We start from the raw sequence: 18,297 nt of genomic DNA, 5'->3' as shown, positions 1-18,297 counted from the left end.
CACTGATATGAAAATTGATTATACTGCGCATCTATTTATATTGTATGATTCAAGTTTTAAATTTTTGAAAACGCAGTCAAAATATGTGTAAAAAGTATTGAAAAGTTAAAATTTTTGTATTTCCTTGAAATTTTAAATACGTTATATCCCAAGCATAAATTTTGTATTTCCTAAAATTCAGGATAATACTGAAATTCCTGGTTACACATATTTTTGTAACATATATATAAAGATACACATAAACATCTTACAGGTAATTATCACCTTAAGATATCTGTCAAAGGCAGACTTCTTTTCGGAAGTAGGCGACCTTCATGGCGATTCCAGATCATCCGTATCCCTAGTAGTACATACAGGTTGTTATACTTCATTATTTTAACTTTAAAATGATGTTAACTCTATTTTTATTAAAAATTATTGCAGGCACGTAGCATCGTTGATATGGAGATTTGACCCCTTGAATGTTTTAACATTTTGTCCCCTGCATTCACAAATGATAATAAAAGAAAAGTGAGCAAGTTAACATATCCCACGCCCCTCCCCTCTTAATATTTGACAATATCATGCAAAATAAATGGCATGTTTCACATCAAATACACACAAGTAATTCAAAATGAGGCATAATTCCAAAGTAATCGTTACATGTACTAAAACTCCGTGCAATTATTGAGTCTTTATTTTGTTCAGATAAAATGAATATAATAAAAAGTACCGGAATTCCCAGAAAAAAAGGAAGCGGAATTTCTTTGTAATATGCGCCTACACAATGTGTTCTCAATAACTGCAAAGTTTCACGAAATTAGGTTAAGCAGTTTCAGAAAAGTGACAATTGCAAGTACTATGGGGTATACTGATAATAATAATTATACATAGGCGTCGGAACCGAGGGGCTAATGACTTTTTTTTCCAAAGATATACTTAGTATAGAAAATGAACATATTTTCGTAAGTTTAGCCCCCCCCCCCCACTTTCCACAGATACGTCTTAGCATAGGTTAAAAATTGGGAAAATGATGTTGTTTGGAAGAAAATTTTTGGTACTGCATAATAAAATAGGATTTTCGTACATGTTTTTTTTTGGAGGTACAAAATTTTTTTTTTTTACACTATTTCCTTCATGTTTCTGTTTGCACATCCTTCATGCCATGCCTGTAATACATTTAATCAGTTGTACATTTCCTTTTCAAATATTCTTTATATATATCATTAATGATTTTAACGCAGATTCATCATATTGTTATACAGTGTGCAGTGCAATAAATACAACAGTGGACAACATTAAGTTTCCAGTTACTGCCAATGAATTACGCCATGTAAAATCTGAGTTCTATGACATTGCCAAATTTCCAAATTGCGTTGGTGCAATCGATGGTACTCTAATACCAATTAAGGGCATGAGTGGTCCACAGGAGCCTGCTTTTGTATGCAGAAAAAACTTTCATGCCTAAAATATTCAGGCCGTAACAGATTCCAATATGAGGTATAAACGGTATTGATTAAAGCATAAATACTAGCACATCATTTTTTTGTAATAGAAATACCCTTGTATACGCCAAAACTTCAACAGGAGAAAATTAAAATATTTAATATATCGTCAAAAGGGTTTTATGAAATAACAACCTTTGAAAATGTAAATGTTGTCAATTTTAAAATAACTTTATTGCACCAAATATAACCAAACAAATATAACAAATATAAGAATGCTAATTGTTTGCTTACATATGCATAAAGGATAAAAAAAAATTATTTGATATTATTTCAGATTTCTTCAAATCAATACCTGTTTTCCCGGGGCAACTCACGACTCTTTCGTTTTGAGCAACTCGGGATTGTCAGGTGTTATGGAACATCTCGAAGGGGGTGGGTGGTTACTTGGGGATTCTGGCTACCCTCTCAAGGAATGGCTCTTAACGCCATTCTTATCCCCAGCCGATCAACACGAGGTGAATTACAACTATGCCCATGGAAAGACTCGTGTTGTCATAGAAAAATCGTTTGGGGTATTAAAATCCAGATTTAGGTAATTTAAACGCAATTTTTCGTTAAATATCTTTATATGTCATATTTGCAAGCAAATATTTTATTTCAAACGTTCATTACGATAAACGCGACCTTACATTTTTTTTATTTGAGAAAAAATGTATATCTATTGCAACCATAAATAAACCTTTTTTACAATTTTATTGTGAATTCATTTAAAATTCTGTGGGCCAATTTTCTTAGATTGTGGGTTTTTTGGTTATTTGTGGAGATGTATACGTAATTTCGAGTATGGGTTTTCAGATTCAGTAACAAAGATATCTCTTTCTAAATTTCCTATGAAGATGTAAATTCGTGGTGGTTTGGGGGGGGGGGGGGCTACCAACGAATATCACGAAAATTGAGCCACCACGAAATCTAATGATTCCACAGTATTTACATTGAAGTAAATCTTTGCAGGTGTTTACATCGAACTGGAGGAGTACTCCCCTTTTCACCAAGTAGATGTTCTCAAATTATTCAATGCTGTATCCGCCTTCATAATTTAGCTGTTTCAGAGAAAGTCCCCTTACTTGAGGGTGGGGTTGTACAGAACATCAATGACAATGCCGTGTTTAACGCAAACGCACCAAGGAGAGCACAGGATGTGCGCATTCAAGTTGCAAATTTATTTTAACAATTCATCTATTTATTAAATCACACACTTACTTTGTAATAAAGAACATGACTACTTTATCATTTTGTGTTCAAATTTATTAAATGCTAAATTTGTTTTCAAATGCCGCCGCTATTCTCTCTAGGGCATCTGCTTTTCTCTCCTCTGCGATGGCTCTTCTCTCCTTCACTCCTATCAAATTCAGCATAAACTCAGCGTCGGGGTCGCTGGCCGTGTCTTTATTTTTAATGAAAAGTTTTATAATCAGAACAATGTCAATTGAAACAGAAGAAAATCAAATAAAATCATATGTGTAAAATGAATAGTTAAAAGTGCATGAATGAAGTTGAAACAGTTCACTACGGTTTTTTTTCTTAACAAACGTAAAATTACGCGAAAATTAAAACTGAAGGAATGTTTAATACATTTTTCATTAATTTTCATAGCGTTGGCATTGTTTCTTTTTTACCTTTACGTTTAGATCCATACAGAGTTGAAGCAACGAATTTGTCGGTGGAAGGCCTGGGCACATGTACACTTGGAGCTTCTTCTGGAACGTCAACTTCTTCTACTATACACATGCGTACAAACATACAATTTTTAATTTGAAAAAAAAAATCAATATTTTTAATCTACACACTTATGTGTTCCGCGTGTGAAGAACATGCATATCAAATTTTTGACTATCTATTATAATAATTTTTATGAATAAAATTTTATAAGTATATTATATAATATGTATAATTATACAAACCAATCAAGGATGGAATTCCAGCGTAAATTTCCGATGGGACTGCAGTGCATGATGAGGCTGAGTTATCTGTTACAAAGAAATACTAGTATTTAGATATCATATATTTCTATTTTTTTATACTATAACTACTGTATACTACAATAACACTAAATATACAAAGCACGGAAAATCAAATACTATAGTAGTATACGAAGCAAAAGTCGGGAAGGCAACATTATGAGGTGTAGTGAACGTATGTTTACAATGTACTTGCATGTACCATGTATTTATACATACTTGTTTCAGAATTACTGGCAAAGGCAGTATCAACCCCTCCGTCAATCCCAGAGATAAGTTCATCCGGTATAATTGACAAAATCTAGCAATAAAAACAAAAAAAAGTTGTTGCCTAATTTTCCAATTTTTTAAAATAATAAACGGTGCGAAACATTAATGAAAAAATAATTATGTCAGTATCGGAAACTCATCTTAGCAACGATCGAAAGGTTTTTTTAAATACATAGTACATATAATTATATCAATTTTAGGTAAATATTAGAAAACACATACGTCAAGTTCCCATGCCTTGAATACAGATTCCGGGGGAGGCCCTCCGCCCGCTCTCTTCGTCTGGTATTTTCTACTGGCTTCTTTCTTCTTCACAATGGATCTTGCATCTTTCCATTTCTTTTTTTATTTCTTCTGTTTCCCTCTTGCACAAGGCAGAAGAAGAATTTATTCTGCAGTAAAATTTTAACACTTAATATATTTTTGAATCCCCAGTCTACCTTCATTTGTATATTTTTTGTTAGAAATTTAAAAAAAATATATAAAAATACACAAAACCTAAATAACATTCCTATTTTTGCCAATTTAGTTAGGTTTTTGATCATAAATATACATTATATGTAACATGTAGACATGAACAAATTGTATGTAATCAAATCGGAGATGTTATTATATTTTTGTTGATCGTTATTTTAAAAACCTAAATGCTTACTGCTTTGTGATGTCTTCCCATACAGCTTTCTTTTTCTCGTTTGTCACTGAAGCCGGCAGTTTTGCAAATAATACATCTTTGTTATCAATTACACAAGATGTTAGAATTTTCATTTCATCATCAGTCCAGTTTGGCTTACGTTTTTTACTCTCCGAAGACATTTTGATTGTGCAGAGTCAATAGCGAATATTGCAGACGACAATATCGATATTTACATGTTTGTTTGTTACGAAATTCACATTATTTAAGAAAACGCTATGGAAATCAACATGACAGATCAGAGAGAGAGAGAGAGAGAGAGAGAGAGAGAGAGAGAGAGAGAGAGAGAGAGAGGTTTCTTAAATTCTTTATTTCACTACAAAACACAGTTGCGAGTGTATTCCTTTCAACATAATTCAATCTACGATTTATTTTCAATCTAAATATGTTTCAAAGCTTTTAAGTTTTTATTATAGACCTCAAAACAAATATTGCAATAAATAATAAAGAAGAATATGCGATCTTTTCCATATATCTTTTCAATGAACAAATTTTTCTCTCTCTCTCTCTCTCTCTCTCTCTCTCTTTATGATATGTATGCGCATGTGCATAAGCTCGTTGTCAAGGACGTAAGTCTGGCCTTAACTTAGTCCGATACTAGTATTTACGGCCAGGCGTACGCCTCTTAGTGAAACGCAACTTACGCCGGACTAAATTTTGGCGTACGCCCCGAGGCCTAACTGAAGTTTGGTCGTATCTTACGCCTTTTAGTGAAACGGGCTCCTGATTGAGTGTTCACTCGATATTTTCAAAGGGGACCACTGGATTACTAGTATATGCGCTTTTTTGCTAACAGGATTTAGGCACATTGGTCGTTGGTAACTATTGCACTAATCATAAACGAAAAAACTGGATGGATTCGAATATCAAATATGCAATATCAAATTCCTTACATTTTATTTTTAGAAGCTGAAATTTCTATAATGTTCCAAATTCCGACTCATTAGCTGCCAATCTTTAAATTTATTATCACGGTATAGAACATTTTTCCAGAAATTAAGAAATGTGTTTTATTTCATCAGATTGTTTGTAGCAAGTGGGCTTCAGCCTAAATTTGTTTATCTTTAAGTATTTGAAGATCTTTAGTCAAACAATTTATGTTTGAATGTCCAGAATTTGGATTTTTTGTACAATGTTGGAAGGCCTATAGGTGAAGCATATCTTCTGGTTGCATGTATTTCACATTAAACTAGTGCTAATTGTAACGGGGACCGTTACAGATGTTCCCCAAACGCTCCCCAACTCCCTTTTGGTGCCATATTCCCTGTAAGCTTCATTAAATAAGACAAACTCTATGCATCTGAGATTTTAACAACATTTACAAAGAAGTGTACAAAAATCAACTAAAATTTAGCATTTCACGCGTGCACATGTGAATGCATTTGCGTCATGACCTTATCATCTTGTCTACACAATCTATATTTTAATACACTGAATATTAAAGTATTTAATCCAAAATTATTAATAAATAGGCTCATTCAAGTGTATGTTTGATTTTACTCATTTCACGTGCACGCACGTGCATACATGAGCATGGTGACCATACCTTCTTGTAGAAGTCCATTACATCTATCTATGTTCTAAATTCCACCCCGTTTGGGTGAAAACTAATAGAGTTATAGCTGTTTAAAGTTTCAGCCAATCAGATTGCAGCACATGTACACACACGTGTATGCATGTGCATGGTGACCACACCTACTTGTAGAAGTCCATTTTATCTATCTATGTTCCAAATCCCATCCTGTTTGGTTGAAAACCAAGGGAGATATAGCTGTTTAAAGTTTCAGCCAATCAGATTGCAGCGCACGTGCATGCACGTGTTTTCATGATAATTGCTTTATTTCATGTTGTAGGATATCCTAATACATGGCTATGTTCAAAATTTCAAAGAATTTCGTCAAAAAACAAGAAAGATATTGAGACTTTAGTTGCAGCCAATCAGAGCGAAGTGCACGTGCATGCGCGTGAGATCTTGCTATTTTCACCATGTCGTCATGTCTATACTACTAATATATTTTCACATTATGAGTTTCAAAGCATTTCATCTAAAAATAGAACAGTTCTGGCTATATCTATTAAATTGGTCATTTCACGTGTTGCACGTGCACGCTCTTGCAAGCACGTGCGCGCAAAATGACCTTGATTCCGCAAATCTACATAACATGTCTACTAACCCTAAAAAGGTTTTACCTACATCGGACGAATAGTTTACAAGATCATTCCCGGACAAAAAAGTTCCAGGAAGAAGAAGAAGAAGAAAAATAATAATAATAATAAGAAGAAACAGAGTAAAAACAATATGTTCCCCAACTTCGTTTGGGGAACATAATTAGAAAAGAAATTCAAAAAGCAACAATGAATGCTGTATCCATTCCTAAAACACAAGGTAGAAATGATACAGGCATCAGCACCTTTTTATAATTTCAAAGTAAGGTGAAAGCATCAGTTAGGGGGATGTTGACCCAATACAGAGGTCAGAGAACCAGCATCAGTTAGGGGGATAATGATCCAATACAGAGGTGAGAGGAACAGCATCAGTTAGGGAATATAGAGAAATATCAATATCAATATAGAGAGGAACAGCATCAGTTAGGGGGGATGAAGATCCAATACAGAGGTCAGGGAATCCGCACCAGTAAGGGGGATGAAGATCTAATACACAGGTCAGAGAACCAGCATCAGTTAGGGGGATGAAGATCCAATACACAGGTCAGAGAAACAGCATCAGTTAAGACCCAATACAGAAGTCAGAGGACCAGCATCAGTTAGCGGGATAATGATCCAATACAGAGGTGAGAGGAACAGCATCAGTTAGGGGGATGAAGATCCAATACAGTTTTTAGAGAACCAGCATCAGTTAGGGGGGATGAAGATCTAATACACAGGTCAGAGAACCAGCATCATTTAGGGGTATGAAGACCCAATACAGAGGTCAGAGAAACAGCGTCAGTTAGTAGGGATGAAGATCCAATACAGAGGTCAGAAAACCAGCATCAATTACATGTAGGGGGATAATGATCCAATACAGAGGTCAGGGAAACAGCAGCAGTTAGGGGGGATGAAGATCCAATGCAGACATCAGAGAACCAGCATCAGTTAAAGGGAAGAGGACCCAATACAGAGGTCAGGGAATCCGCATCATTAGGGGGATAGAGATCCAATACACAGGTCAGAGAACCAACATCAGTTAGGGGTATGAAGATCCAATGCAGAGGTCAGAGAAACAGCATCAGTTAAGACCCAATACAGAAGTCAGAGGACCAGCATCAGTTAAGACCCAATACAGAAGTCAGAGGAACAGTATCAGTAAGGGGGATGAAGATCCAAAACAGAGATCAGAAAACCAGCATCAGTTAGTGGGGATGAAGATCCAATACAAAGGTCAGAGAACCAGCATCAGTTAGGGGTATGAAGACTCAATACAGAGGTCAGAGAACCAGCATCAGTAAGAGGGGACGAAGACCCAATACAGAGGTCAGAGAACCAGCATAAGTTAGAGGTATGAAGACCCAATACAGAGGTCAGAGAACCAGCATCAGTTAGGGGTATGAAGACTCAATACAGAGGTCAGAGAACCAGCATCAGTAAGAGGGGACGAAGACCCAATACAGAGGTCAGAGAACCAGCATAAGTTAGAGGTATGAAGACCCAATACAGAGGTCAGAGAACCAGCATCAGTTAAGGGTATGAAGACCCAATACAGAGGTCAGAGAACCAGCATCAGTTAGTGGGTATGAAGATCCAATACAGAGATCAGAGAACCAGCATCAGTTAGTGGGGATGAAGACCTTAATACAGGGGTCAGAGTACCAGCATCAGTTAGGGAGATGAAGATCCCATACAGAGGTCAGAGAACCAGCATCAGTTAGTTGGGATGAAGATCCAATACAGAGGTCAGAGGACCAGCATCAGTTATGGGGGGTGAAGATCCAATACAGAGGTCAGACAACCAGCATCAGTAAGGGGAATGAAGACCCAATAGGAGGTCAGAGACCCAGCATCAGTTAGGGGGATGAAGATCCAATACAGAGGTCAGAGAACTAGCATCAATTAGGGGAATGAAGACCCAATAAGCAATAAGAGGTCAGAGGACCAGCATCAGCTAAAGGATGAAGATCCAATACAGAGGTCAGAGAACCAGCATCAGTTAGTAGGGGAATGAAGACCCAATAAGAGGTCAGAGGACTACTCAGTGATGATGAGATGGAGTTTAGTAATTGTGTCTATACATACGAGGACACAGAGTGGCAGGAACTTAGAATATGAATAGAGCATTAATATCGACTGTATACTGATAGAACTTAGAAAGTGGGTAGTTGTTGGGGAATTCGGTGATGGGTGGATAGAAAACGTGTATAATATACCGGTATATGTATAAATACCAAGATATTTATTTACAGAAAATAACAATAATCATCAAAAGCAAAGAACCAAGTTTTTCCAAAGATTACGCCCCTCCTCTCTCTCTCTCGGATTGTTAGTCAATAAATGAACAAAATACATGAAAAAACATTTATTGAAATTTAAGGACATAAGAATTACATTCGACAGATCTCTGTTCACATGAACATTTTATTTGCTGATCTATTAAATTTTTTACTGTACATTGGGTATATATATTTGGTTCGAAAACTCGCCTTTCCCATACAAACATGAACACATAGCGTAATCACTATTCCATAAAACACTACACTATTGTTTATTTTATCTGCTACGCTCTTTTATTTTGCAAATGTTTCTTTAGACATTTGTAATATATATCACTATACTGTTTGACTTCCCTATATAAAGGCATCATTCTGACTTCCTTTAGCCGGGAAGTGACGTAAGCAAACCCTGTCTTCCTCTGCTTGTCCGCGTATGCTATTTGTCCTCCATACCCGCCATGTCCAAACCCAATCTTAGTAAAAAAAAAAAATAAAGGGTAAATATAATGGAATATCTTTAAAGATCCAAACAGAAATAATAAATTCTGGCGCTAGGTTAATTTTGAAACATTATCGTTTGTTGACAGACTTAGAATCAGACAAAAATTCAATGGGTTAGGGGAAGGGTGTCAAAAGCCGGGATAAAATTTCATACATGTACATGTATATGAGACTTAACATTGTTGTTATTGGAAACACTTGATTCTCTTATTAAGAATAAAAAACAGAAAAATACATTCTGTATAGTGCAACAAACACTGGTACTAAATAATCATATTTGGACCAAAAATCATCACATTTACCAGTAGTTCTAAAGGGGGGGGGGTTTGGAAAATTTATATTAAATTTAGTATTTTGCGAGATACTGAATAAATTCATAATTTATTGACTAGTTAGATTCATCATTTTACCATTTGTTTATCCTCCATCAACATAGTAACTCCACGGCCAAATGTCGGAATTATCGTTCCATCCAGACTGGTTCCAGATGTTAGAGTTTCTTCTAGTGCTCGAATTGTTTTCTCTGATAGAAGAATCCCTTTTTCGGTTTTTCCTCCATTTGCAATGATTCCAAACAGCTTTGCAAGGTTTCTAGCATTACTGTATCCGTTTAAAGCAGACTGTGGAATTTTACTGTACTCTGGGATATTATACGCTGTATCCTAAATTTAGAAGATTTTTTTCTTCAAATTCTCATTTAATCTTACATTGTAAATATGTTTTGATGAATTTGTAGATAGAGACCCCCCTCTCTCTCTCTCTGATGTTATTGATACTCTCTCTCTCTCATTCTCTGATGTTATTGATACTCTCTCTCTCTCTCTTTCTCTCTCTGATGTATTGATAAATTTCGTTTAAAGAAAACGAGTAAGGTTTACTAGATGGGTTGGATCAGTCCCAGAGTTTATAGCTTTTGACACTATGGACTCCTTGTTCATTATTTTGTAGATCAGTAGAAGGGGTTCAAAATCTAATGACGTCAGAGTCTTCCACAGCACGACAGGGAACGGAGTCATGTCATACCTCGTCGTCCTATAATATTTGTCATATGGAAGTCCATTGTAAAACTCAATACCTGAAAAAGATATTAATGTTGATTTTTCGTGTCAGCTAGATCGTGCTTTTTTCAAAAAAAAAAAGAAAATCATGGCCGTCATAATAAAAGAGTGACAGACATATAATTTATATTTCTATCATTTGTTTTGAACACCATACAATTAACCTTTGGATAGGAGTAAAACACCTAATAATAAAGATTTTACCATTGATTTAGAGTTTTAATAGTACTCACACATGTACCGGTATTATAATAAAAATGATTTTTATATTAAGCATTATACATGTAATACAATTGATACAATGACTTTGTATATTTTACCAAATTTGTCTCCTATTTCTTCCTTAAAAATTTGATCCACACGCCTGTGTTTTGGATCCGCCTTTGTTAAAAGGGAATCGACATAAAGACCGTATGTTATAGCATGGTAAGCATACGAAGTTCCTGAAAAAAAATATTAAGATTATTAAAAAAAAATGTTTTTTGTGTTATTCTTCCTCGCATAAAGAAATTGGTGATCTTTCTTTCCCACTCTGTATGAGCATTTACAAGTGCAATTTTCAGATTTGTTTAATTTAAGATTAGATTGTATATGTAGTTTACATATGTACCAGGTTTCCAATAAGGGGTCTGCTCCTCTAGAAACCTGTACACCTTATCTGGGTGCTCTTCTATCCATTGCATTGGAACTGTTCCATTTGTTATAGACAGACCTCCCTGCAGAAATGTATTCAGCCAGATTAAAGCCATTTTATAACCTATTTACATGTAAGTCGGAATAAAATCAAGTCATTGGAAAATAGAGTTAGATTTCCTTGAAGCAAGTACCTGATGGCTTAGAAGCATTTCTACGGTTATTTCATGTTTTCCATTTTTCCCGAATTCTGGCCAGTAATACGCCACAGATTTTTTATAATCTAACCATCCCCTAAAAATCGTATTTCGTAGTTTATAAATTTTTAGAATAAATTTCTAAAAAAAAAAAAAAAAAGAAGGAACAATAAACTTAAGACAGTATTTAGTTTATTAAAAATGTGAATCGAAAAAAAATGTATTTCAAAATCAGGTGAGCAAGAAAAAAACGACACAATTTTTACCTAGTCATGTATTTGCTATAATTGATCGATGGAAGCTTTATTTGTCTTACTTGTCCACAAACACTGCCACCAACAAAGCAGTTACTCCCTTAGTGACGGAGAAGATAATGGAAAGTGTGTCTTCTGTCCAGGGTCTCTTCGTGGTCACATCAGCATACCCACCCCATACGTCCACTAATGGCTCCCCCTCGTGAAAAATCGAAAGTGAGGCTCCAGTCTCAATTCCACGATAGAAGTTCTCCCTTTCAAAACATTGAATACATGAGAGACACACAGATATAGAGAGACCTATTTTCAAAAGGAACCTTTAGTTAACACATGTCGAAACTTGAAGATGCATGTACGAAATGGGGGATTTTTTTTCATGATGAAAACGAAAAAATTTTCCGAATTTGGAGAAAACGTTTCGAACGAGCTGTCGAGGAGGATGACAATTTAATGTTTAAAATAAATATTATGGCAATACTATTACTGTGAGCAAGTATAAACAATGTGTTTAGATAATCCTTTTTATTGACCCTCGTGAGTTTTATCTTATGCCAATTAAATTATGCAAAGATAATTTATATCAACATTTTTTAAATCATACCTGAAATTATCCACAACTTCTTTAAAATCCGGATGAAATCGTCCATCGAAAGGTAAAGGTGCTTTCTGTGTATATTTGTATTCTTTATAAATATAAAACAAAACGGACAGCACCAGAACGAAGAGTGAGACTTTTAAAACTCCCATGACGAGTGAAGGTCAGGGTATATATGTACACTGTACGTGGTGATAACGTGTACAAAAAAATGTGTGATTTGGACCACAGGAAATTTGGAAAGGAAGTCCATGGACGTGTAAATGTGAACAAATGTGCACGTACATGTAGTGTTTCCATAAAGTTTTATTTAGTAATAGTGTACATATTTATTTAATATGAATGATTATATTATGATACTATCTACAGGTTAAGGGGTGTACTGTATGAACTATCATCCTCAAGTGCTTTGCAATCATTTGAAACGCATACAATGAAGAAATTTAATATATCTATCTTGGTATACATTTGGGTAAAAGAAAGAGATATATTGATCCATTTGTACAAGTTTATCTGAGGTAAGATGACGCTAAAGTGTTCACTAGAGTTAAATTCAAACAATTTGTTTGCACGTATAATATCATGTTTATTTTAAAATTGCTGTCTCACGTTTAACTGAGTAATAAGACAGGGTCCTGCTGCTGCCGAGCAAAAGATTTTCTCTTTCAGAGAAGTATAAAATTCAGGCGCGTAGCCAGGCGTACGTTTGTACGCAAAAAACGTCCACATCATTTTTTTTTTTTAAAGGAGAGAAATAGGGGGCATGGGTAATATCAATGTATGCTCTTAAACTTTACACATCATTTCGCAATAAAATAAATAAAATTAATAAATATGTATGTTTTAAGTAACTAATTTTAAAAATAAAAATAATTAAGATTTAGAGTAGCGATAAAAAAAATGAAAATTAACAGGATCAGTTTTAGGGGGGAAACGATAGTATATGCAACGTTCTGAAATCATAAGATTTTCCCGGAATTTTGTTTACTTATTTTGAGGCTTTTTTTTCTAAATGCATTACATTCTAATATTGACTTTCCAATCCTACTGCGATTTGGACAGATCCTATCTCAATTTTGAATATTTGTCCGGTTTTTTTTTTTGTTGTTTTTGTTTGTTTTATTTTTTTTTTGTACAAAACAGAACAGGACTCGAATATGACTGCGTAACAAACGTTTAAAGTGTAAGAGAAATGCGATCAGGAGGATCGATTATGCACATCGAAATCGTAGAAAATTCACTAGCTTCCGGGCGCTTTGCCCCCTCCTTCTTCCCAAGGAGCGTTACCCTGGACCCACTTTGGGATTTAAGTCGGTCTCTAAACCCCCTGCCTACTCGGGCGTCCACATCAAAAGCACCCTGGCTACGCCCCTGAAATTATTGTAACTATGAAGAAGATTCAAAAGATAATTTAGATGAAAATTGCAACCCACTTGTATATTACAACTGATCAAAATGTTTAAATATGTACTACTATTATTGTCCCATTCTTTTCAAAACGTGTTAGGATATGCTCCCATCAAAGATGACAGTTCAGGCAAACCAGATTGACTTCTTTTCGGTGGCATTCACTCTTGAACCCAAAATTTGAAATAAATTCTTCTAAATAACAAAACTGTCTTAATGTTTCTAATTTGTTTATTAAAGAGTACTACCGGTATCACTTCTTCTTTAAAAATGGTCGACAATTTCTGATGCTACAAACTTGTATATATATATATATATATCAAAATGGCGTTTGGTTATATGAAAGGTGACTCCGATCAGAATGGCGAACCCAACATAGTGATTGACTTTGAATGGTCCCATATAGAAATCCCTGTAACAACCTCCGCAATAGTTGGAACTGGATGAAAACAATCTTTGTTGTGGCAAAATTGAATTACTTAATTGGTCAAACAATTCTGCAAAAGCTGTAGCTTGATGACTTTTTTAATGTATTCAGATAACAGAAATTATATATATCTTTAAAGAGTATCTTACAATTTCAGATAAACTGTGCATATTACCGGTATATTAAAACATTAGTTATTTCATCAATAAATCATAACCCTTTTCATCAATTCAATCCATAGATATTCTCACAGAAAAGCTCATCAACAAAGCACTAAAACCACCTACTTCTCCGCGTTCAAAGTTAATAAATCTATGGATTGATCGAAACAAAGAAGTTCTTTTTTTTTAAATTTCATTCAAGCAAAAGAGTTACAACACATCTTTAGATGATCCTTAAAAAGAAAGAGTAATATTTTTAAAAGTTATGTTCAAGGTAACATGGTCAAAATCACTGCACACTTGTAAAATCTTGGCACACGATGCACGTGTCAAATACAAAAACCTTATCTTTCAATCAAAAGTTCATATGAATGTTAACATTTGGAGTACTTCAAACTTCAAGTTTGAGTCTACGGGATCAAAAGGCGTAGCATATTTAGAAAGGTTTTGTCTTGTTCAAGATAAATGTACATGAAAACAGTGGACCAACATACCACACGTTCTTTTATACTGAATTGCACTTCATTCTTTTATGAATATTAGGTTTTATCAAGAATTAAATGCAAGAACATTTAATATAGGGAAAAGGACACAGTTTCAGATCGACATTTTCAATTTTATTTTTCCCATTTTTTTATGTTTACAAATATTTAACTAAGCTATTTCTAATGATCATTTAAAATTTGAATTTCAGTTGTTGAGATGCAATGCAGATTTAGAGCTCCAAACCTTTTGTTATGTATGTTTACTGAAATGTCATAACGCTATTTCTGGGAATGACAAAGTTATTCAAGATATTCTTTATTCCCAAGAGTGCTTGAAAATTGTTTAGAACTATTTTGTGGTTGGTTATTTACCAAAAGTAAGAAAACGTCATTCATTGGATTGCGCTCGGTACTATGAGTTGTCCTGTTATGTGTTTGTGACTCGACAATATTATTAAGCATTTGTATCATAAGACTAATAACATCAATAAATTTTTAAAATTAACCTACAATTCCTTTTAATTTTGTAAAAAAAAATCCTAATGTTTTAAAGGGTGTTTTATATTAAAAGAAGTTGATCGGGAAGACTTATTTTGTTTATCAAAAATTAATTAATTAAAGGCTGTACGCATATCCGATGCAACTGCTCTCACTCATTATTCATTATTATGCTTCCTGTCAGTTTGTCTCTATATAACCCATACCCTACTATTCCCTCCTTTCGTAATGTTTGCTTATACGAGTTATCGTTCCTGCGGGACGGTATGTACACTTCCGGTAAAGAGTTCCATAGCGCTATATTCCAAACGATGCGATGGAACCACTTCGTAATGAAGGCACAGACTTGCCGTTATCATTCAATACCACGGTGGAAGACATACTTAATTACCAGAAATCTCAAATACAAACATTTCTGTAAATCACATAAAAGTGAGTGGCAACAAGCTGGAACTCGCCCAACGTGTAGTGAAGGCTATAAAAGATCGTTCGTGCACGACGCCCAGTCAAATACCCCCACATCAATCGTGTCAAACTTCAGATGTACCTGTACCAGATATTAAGGACCTGCATTCAGGTTGGGCAGGTAAATCGAATATGTTTCCCTACATTAAAATTCAAGATGTGGAGAATTATTTAATCCATAGTAGCCACAGGACTGTCGATGCAAAGAAAATGCAGTGCTATAGACAATACATTAGAGGATTAAATTTTTTCAAAGAGGGCTACATACATAAGATTATGTTGAATGAGATAAATCCTGACAGCGAGTATTGCTGTATACGATCAAAATGTTATCCGTCAATGAAGCAGGGTGTGTATGAGCAGTGGATCCTAATGACAAAGAAACCCCCTTTCCATGTCCAGAAAGCAAGTTGCACTTGCCCAGCAGGGTATGAATTATCAGTATTAGCTAAATGAAAATCCCTTTCTTAAATGAATGCGGGTGGGTACGACTCGATTCCTTGTTCGACCCGCGTGGTTTCGACCCTTTTCCTTGTTCGACCCGCGTGGTTTTGACCCAAGTGGTTTCGTTCCGAAGCAATATTAATTATAACAATTTCGATAGTTTAAAAACATTTTTTGGGGTCTAATTCAAAATATTCAGATTTTTTTAACCGCTCGTGACTGTTTATTATTAAAAATATTGCTAAATAATTATGTTTATTTAAACATTTAATATACATGTATAGACCATAAATTCGTATATTATCCCACAAAGGGCTGGTTAGTTTTTAAGGAAAAATGTTCAAATATAAATTATTTATATATTTCAAATGATATTAATTGCATCATTGTCCTAAAAACAATTTCAAGTTTACTATTGACTTCAATGTTGACAACCAATAATTGACACGTATCCCTCCCTGAAGCCATACAGCTACCGTGTAACCATGTGTATACCTAAGGTATACACCATACCTTATAGTAAGTAAGTAAGTAAGTAATCATTTATTATAGTGACATTGTGCATTTTAGACATTTCAATATACAGTGTAAACAAAATACGTCAAACTGAATCTGCACCCGGCCCATTGGACCTATAAGTCACTTTTTCCATTAATAACATTTATATAAATTTACACATGCAGAAGATTCTTTCTATGGTTATATGCTGTATGTACAAATTTGGCTAACTTTATTTGGTAATTTTGATTTAGAACCTTGAACAAATAATCATTATCATTACTATTTGGGTGCTCTTTGTACACGCTATCAAAATATTTTTCCCTAACATTATTATACAATTGACAGTCTAATAAGAAATGTTTTTCGTCTTCAATAGTGTGAACCCTTCTGTTTACCTGTATGTATATAATTATAAGTAGGTCGAAACCACTTGGGTCGTTACCACGCGGGTCGAACACGGAATCGGGTCGTAACCACTCGACACCTCTTAAATTATATAAATATGCCAAATTAAAATTATGAAATAAATGGATTATTTCAATCATGCATGCATTCATAAAGCAAAAATTCTAACAATAAACAATTCAATTTTATTTTTAATATCTCAGTGAATAAGCATTATTTAATCAATTTGATAAATGATATAAACTCTCATAGCTGATATGAATCCATGTATATGATTATGTTATGTATTTTCAGCCTTGGTGAAGGATGTACCCATGTTGCCGGACTGTTGTTTGCCCTGGAAGGACGCCCTGTTGCAGACGATGATGTTCCATGCACTTCAAAGCCTTGCGAGTGGAATCGACCCAGCAAAAGAAAGAAAGACACTAAACCTGTGCAAGACATGAGTTTCAAAAAGATCAAATTATCTGGAGAAAATGTAAAGAAAAAAAAACGGTGAATTATAAAGTAGATAGCATAAAATTTAGAAACTCATTGTGCGCAAAACTTGGAAATAACTCGCGTGCTGCTATTTTTTACATTCTTCCCCCATGTGCCAATGACAATATTGATGTACAAAGTGACCTCAATATTGCTCATCTTGAAGAAGTAGAGACTAGTGACCATATTCTTCACCTGTCGGACAAATATATTGCGTTACAAAAAACTGTTCAAGATGAAAATATGTCTCAATCTGACTTTTTGACTTTTATATCCGCATGCAATCAAGAAATAGTTGATGAAATTGAAGTTCGTACTAAAGGGCAACATAACAATTCTTTGTGGGTTTCAGCTCGAGTAGCTCGTATAACAGCTTCAAATTTTCATGAAATTAAAACAAAAAAAGATTCCACAAAATCGGATAATATCATATGTAGACTCTTGGGTCAGGGTAAACCTATAGAAAATAGTGCTGTGCATTGGGGGATTAAGCAAGAACCCATTGCTAAAAAAAGGTATATAGCTTACATGAAATTGAAAAAAAAACAGAATGTCATTGTTGAAGATATGGGGCTGGTTTTGTATACACATTGCTCTTACTTAGGTGCAAGCCCTGATGGTTTAGTAAAGTTTGAAATGCACAAATATCTTTTGGAAGTAAAGTGTCCTTTTAAATGGAGACAGTGTACTATTTTAGAAGCTTGCAAGGATAAAACATTTTGTTGTTATGTTGATGATACAAATACAATTCAGTTGAAGAAAAGTCATAAATATTATACCCAGGTGCAGGGTCAAATGGGTGTATGTCAAATGGAGAGATGTGATTTTGTTATTTATACGATCAAAGACTTTTTAGTCATTCCCATCCAATTTGACAACTCTTTTTGGGAATCATTACTCACGAAGCTTAAAAAATTCTACATTGAAGAGCTCTTTCCAAATTTGAAAAACTA

The 18,297-nt window shown here is 34.5% G+C and overlaps 1 protein-coding gene, 1 long non-coding RNA gene and 2 pseudogenes across 2 annotated transcripts; 2 read left to right on the top strand and 2 right to left on the bottom strand.

The window, feature by feature from the left end:
- Window positions 1–1,243: 1,243 nt before the first annotated feature.
- On the top strand, window positions 1,244–2,750 carry LOC134257139 (putative nuclease HARBI1; annotated as a pseudogene).
- A 638-nt stretch (window positions 2,751–3,388) lies between these two features.
- Window positions 3,389–3,987, bottom strand: LOC134257143 (uncharacterized). Its single transcript, XR_009989859.1, has 3 exons — window positions 3,938–3,987; window positions 3,665–3,746; window positions 3,389–3,454 (listed from the first exon to the last, which is right to left on the bottom strand). It is a non-coding gene; the product is annotated as an uncharacterized LOC134257143 (long non-coding RNA).
- A 5,099-nt stretch (window positions 3,988–9,086) lies between these two features.
- LOC134257121 (beta-lactamase domain-containing protein 2-like) lies at window positions 9,087–12,239 on the bottom strand. Its single transcript, XM_062739767.1, has 8 exons — window positions 12,078–12,239; window positions 11,539–11,730; window positions 11,220–11,319; window positions 11,003–11,108; window positions 10,713–10,835; window positions 10,213–10,409; window positions 9,745–9,996; window positions 9,087–9,306 (listed from the first exon to the last, which is right to left on the bottom strand). The coding sequence occupies exons 1-8, from the start codon at window positions 12,221–12,223 to the stop codon at window positions 9,118–9,120; spliced, it is 1,305 nt and encodes a 434-aa protein (XP_062595751.1). The 5' UTR covers window positions 12,224–12,239; the 3' UTR covers window positions 9,087–9,117.
- A 3,060-nt stretch (window positions 12,240–15,299) lies between these two features.
- On the top strand, window positions 15,300–17,655 carry LOC134257131 (uncharacterized; annotated as a pseudogene).
- The last annotated feature ends 642 nt before the right edge of the window (window positions 17,656–18,297 follow it).

The sequence above is a fragment of the Saccostrea cucullata genome, unplaced genomic scaffold, assembly GCF_032062105.1.
Source record: "Saccostrea cucullata isolate Sc308-1 unplaced genomic scaffold, CSIRO_AGI_Scuc_v1 ctg14, whole genome shotgun sequence".
Lineage (NCBI taxonomy): Eukaryota > Metazoa > Mollusca > Bivalvia > Ostreida > Ostreidae > Saccostrea > Saccostrea cuccullata.
Note: the sequence above shows the minus strand (reverse complement) of the source record. Positions and strands in the feature narration are given on the sequence as shown.